This window comes from Notothenia coriiceps, unplaced genomic scaffold (genome assembly GCF_000735185.1).
Source record: "Notothenia coriiceps isolate Sejong01 unplaced genomic scaffold, NC01 NC01_scaffold00020081, whole genome shotgun sequence".
Classification (NCBI taxonomy): Eukaryota; Metazoa; Chordata; class Actinopteri; order Perciformes; family Nototheniidae; genus Notothenia; species Notothenia coriiceps.
Window position 1 is genome coordinate 194,856 of NW_011352782.1, and position 3,424 is coordinate 198,279.

Sequence of the window (3,424 nt, forward strand, 5' to 3'; positions counted from 1 at the left end):
CCGCCCGGGGCGGCGGCCCGGCCGGCCGGCAGGGCGGGGGGTTGAAGACCTATCAGCGAAAGGCGGGGAAGCAGCAGTGTGTGGACTGTCAGCGCACTCCATGGATGCCGAATTTAACAAACCATTTAAATATTGGGTTTAAAACCGGCTATAATAAGGATATCGTCCGTTTCTGTGATTCTCCAGAGCACACATGTTATGATATTAGGGTCATGCAGAGTGAGATGAGATTGCTGTCCTATTAAGGAGAGAGAGAGAGGGTGTGGCTTGTGCACTGCTTGTTTGTGGATGGTAGAGCGACAAGTGAAGAGAACCTATGGAGAGAACGTGATGTTTCTTGAATGAAACGAGGAAGCAGAAAAACAGAGGTCTGTGATGTATTTTGTGAAACAGAAGAACAGCTAAATAAATGCAACGGCCTCCCAAGAAGAGCTCGCCTCTCTCTAAAGTGGGTTATTGAACCTGAAGCTTGTTGCTTCTGCCCTCCTCGACTACGGTCTGGGAGCCGACAGGAAAGTTCAACACACAGATGGCCAGTCCGCCCCTTTGTAGCATATTATGTCGATGAGAGATGAGCAGATCGCCACTGGGCTTTCAACTAAATACACAGCCACGCAGAAACTGCGGCATTTGTACAGCTCCTTATGGGTACTGCAATTAGTGAAGTGCTTTCCTCCGTGGTGAAACGATCAGCACTGCACCGCGGAGGAAAGCGGCAGAATGTCACCTGGAGATAAAGAGAGCGGGGCTGCGTTGCGTGCATGGCTTCCTTCTGCAGGTAACGGGGAGACGCACTCTGGCGGCGGTCTCGTTCAGGATCCGAAAATACAATTTAAATATTTTTCCACACTTATTCCACTTATTCCTAGTGTGCCACTGGTTACGGTGCCGCGTGCCAATGCTGGCACGCGTGCCAGGGGTTGCCGACCCCTGCTGTAGAGCATAGGCAATCCTAATCCTACCCTAAAACCCTACCTCCCAGCCACTGCCTCTAGCTGGTTCTGGGCTCAGACATATAAACGGAGAGAAAGTAACCCTGCAATCAACTTTTAGCGCATTTCACAACTTTATAGAGTTAAGGATTTGAAAAAGGGCTGTTAAAACGTTCATACTGAGAAGTAGATTTATCTTGAAAAAAAAACCTCTGATTTACAGATGTCTTCTACCCAATGTCAATGGGGATAATTTTTTTTGTTGTTGAGCGCATAGCATACCTGACTGAAAGGAAGTTGTACGGTAATTCCACCGTTTTGCCACTACAAGACTGCTTCAAAGCTTGGTGCTCTTCCTGTAGGCTTGGTAGATAGACATATCATGATAATCAGATTAAATTTCCATGCTAAACTTCGCTTATTCTGCGTGACACTTGTTGCATGGGAATTTATTTTCTTCTGTTTTGTACTAACCTGTCAGCAAGAGAGATTGAAGGTGCAGTAACATTTTCTAGGAGCTCTTACAGAAATAGGGTTTTTCATTTTTTATAGCATAGCTGTGTGGATTTCCTCTATTCTTGTTGCACAAGGATGTTGCTTTATATTTAGCCAGGTAGCTAGCGACGTAAAAAATCGAACGTTCCATTTTAGTCCTTGCTAAAAGCTCCGATTGGTCGACTGCTACTTCATCCAGCGCTCACACTGTCAGTATCACATTAACAGAGCGTATGTCTCTGGACAAGCGAAAACTGTGAGCGGAACACGACCTATACATTCCACAAGATTTGTATTCACCCACAGCTTAAAATAGGCCCCACCAAATTTACTTTAAAGTGAAGTAGGCCAAATAACACAGCAGTTGTTTAAGGCAATTGTTGAGCATCTTTTGTTCAATTATACTTAAAATGTGTACCCCTTTAGAAAGATGTATGTCTTCAGAAGTACAATGAGCTTTTGGCTGAGAAACACAAACGGGGAGAGAGAAAATAAAGAGGGACGAGCACATAATCTTTGGTCTTTTTGTGGGATTTGTTGACAAAAAAGAAAAAATAGAGTTAAACAAAGAAATGTTCACATCAAATTACATAATTTTGCATTCATGTACTTTCATGGATTGAAAATGATTCAAAGAGCAAGACTGAATAACAAATGCTACTTAAATCTGGTCTGAAAACACAAATCCGGTGAAAGACAGATAGTACAAACATAGTGGTTTGTTTGTGATCAATATGTAAATAGATGTGTGCAAGAATGTAATGAATGAGTTTTTTCACTAAATGTATCAACAACTTACCATGTCTCAAAGATCGGTGAGCTACCAAACCCAAGTGAAAAACAAATATTTCAGAGACAGGTTGATGGTGCGAAAAACACAGCCTTCAAAGACCTCAACATTCAGCATGACTAGTACAACACACACACACACACACACACACACACACACACACACACACACACACACACACACACACACACACACACACACACACACACACACACACAGGTTTTATCTAGATAATACACTGCATGCTGAAATTGAAATACGTTGTTAAAATGTATTTGTCATGCTTATTTCTCTGTGTGTGTGTCTGTTTGTGTGAAATGCACTACTTGATCAATTATAAAGAGGAGGCCATGGTGGCTGCAGAATTGAAGCAAAGAAAGCAACCTCCTAATTTTTTCACATATATGGATGAAACAAACAGAATATAAATCGAATGGCAAGTTCAGAGTTATTTATAAATACAGAAGGCTGTGAATATCCAGCTTATGGGGTCCTTTCTTTCCTCTGATCCCTGCTGTCTTTCCTCTCTCCAGTAACCATCTTACTGTACATCATAATGAAACTGCTACTCTCCACATCTGCCAGCACGAGCTGAGGTTCATCAGCATTACGAGTGATTCACGGTGATGCTGCATATGGGGAGCCGGAGGTAGTGCTGATAACTTTCACACACTCAGGAAACTAGAGGACAGGATGACCTCAAGAGACTGTTAACTTGGCACACAGTCAATTGTTTTAGCTTTAAAAAACAGATGTAAAATCACTGTAGCCCACCCAAAGAAAAAGGTGCATGATCATGGGATGTGACACTTATTTGATTAAACTTAAAGGGGAGTGCGAATGAACTTTTTTATGTATTTTAAACATAAATATGTGTCCCCGGTGTGTCAGGGAACTCAGAGAGAGGGTTTTGTTTTCTGACACTTTTTGAGTTCCCTGACACACCGGGGACACATATTTATGTTTAAAATACATAAAAAAGTTCATTCGCACTCCCCTTTAAGTTTAATCAAATAAGTGTCACATCCNATGATTGTTCATTGACTTTGAAAACATCCATTTATTGAACTTTAAAATAAATAATAATTTGAACAGTATCTTTTTAACTGTTGATTACCCAGAACGTATAATTGAACTGAAAAACCAATGCAAAAATTAATTAAATAAATGATACATTTAAATAAATATTATCAAAATAATAAATACC

General features: G+C 41.1%; 1 protein-coding gene across 1 annotated transcript in view; it reads right to left on the reverse strand.

The window, feature by feature from the left end:
- The window catches only part of LOC104952511 (protein shisa-6 homolog), a 65,845-nt gene that overhangs the window by 6,098 nt on the left and 56,323 nt on the right, over positions 1-3,424 (reverse strand). The window contains exon 5 of the mRNA XM_010779348.1: positions 2,227-2,247. Within this exon, the coding sequence (XP_010777650.1) occupies positions 2,227-2,247 (21 nt within the window). The remainder of the gene's footprint in view (positions 1-2,226; positions 2,248-3,424) is intronic.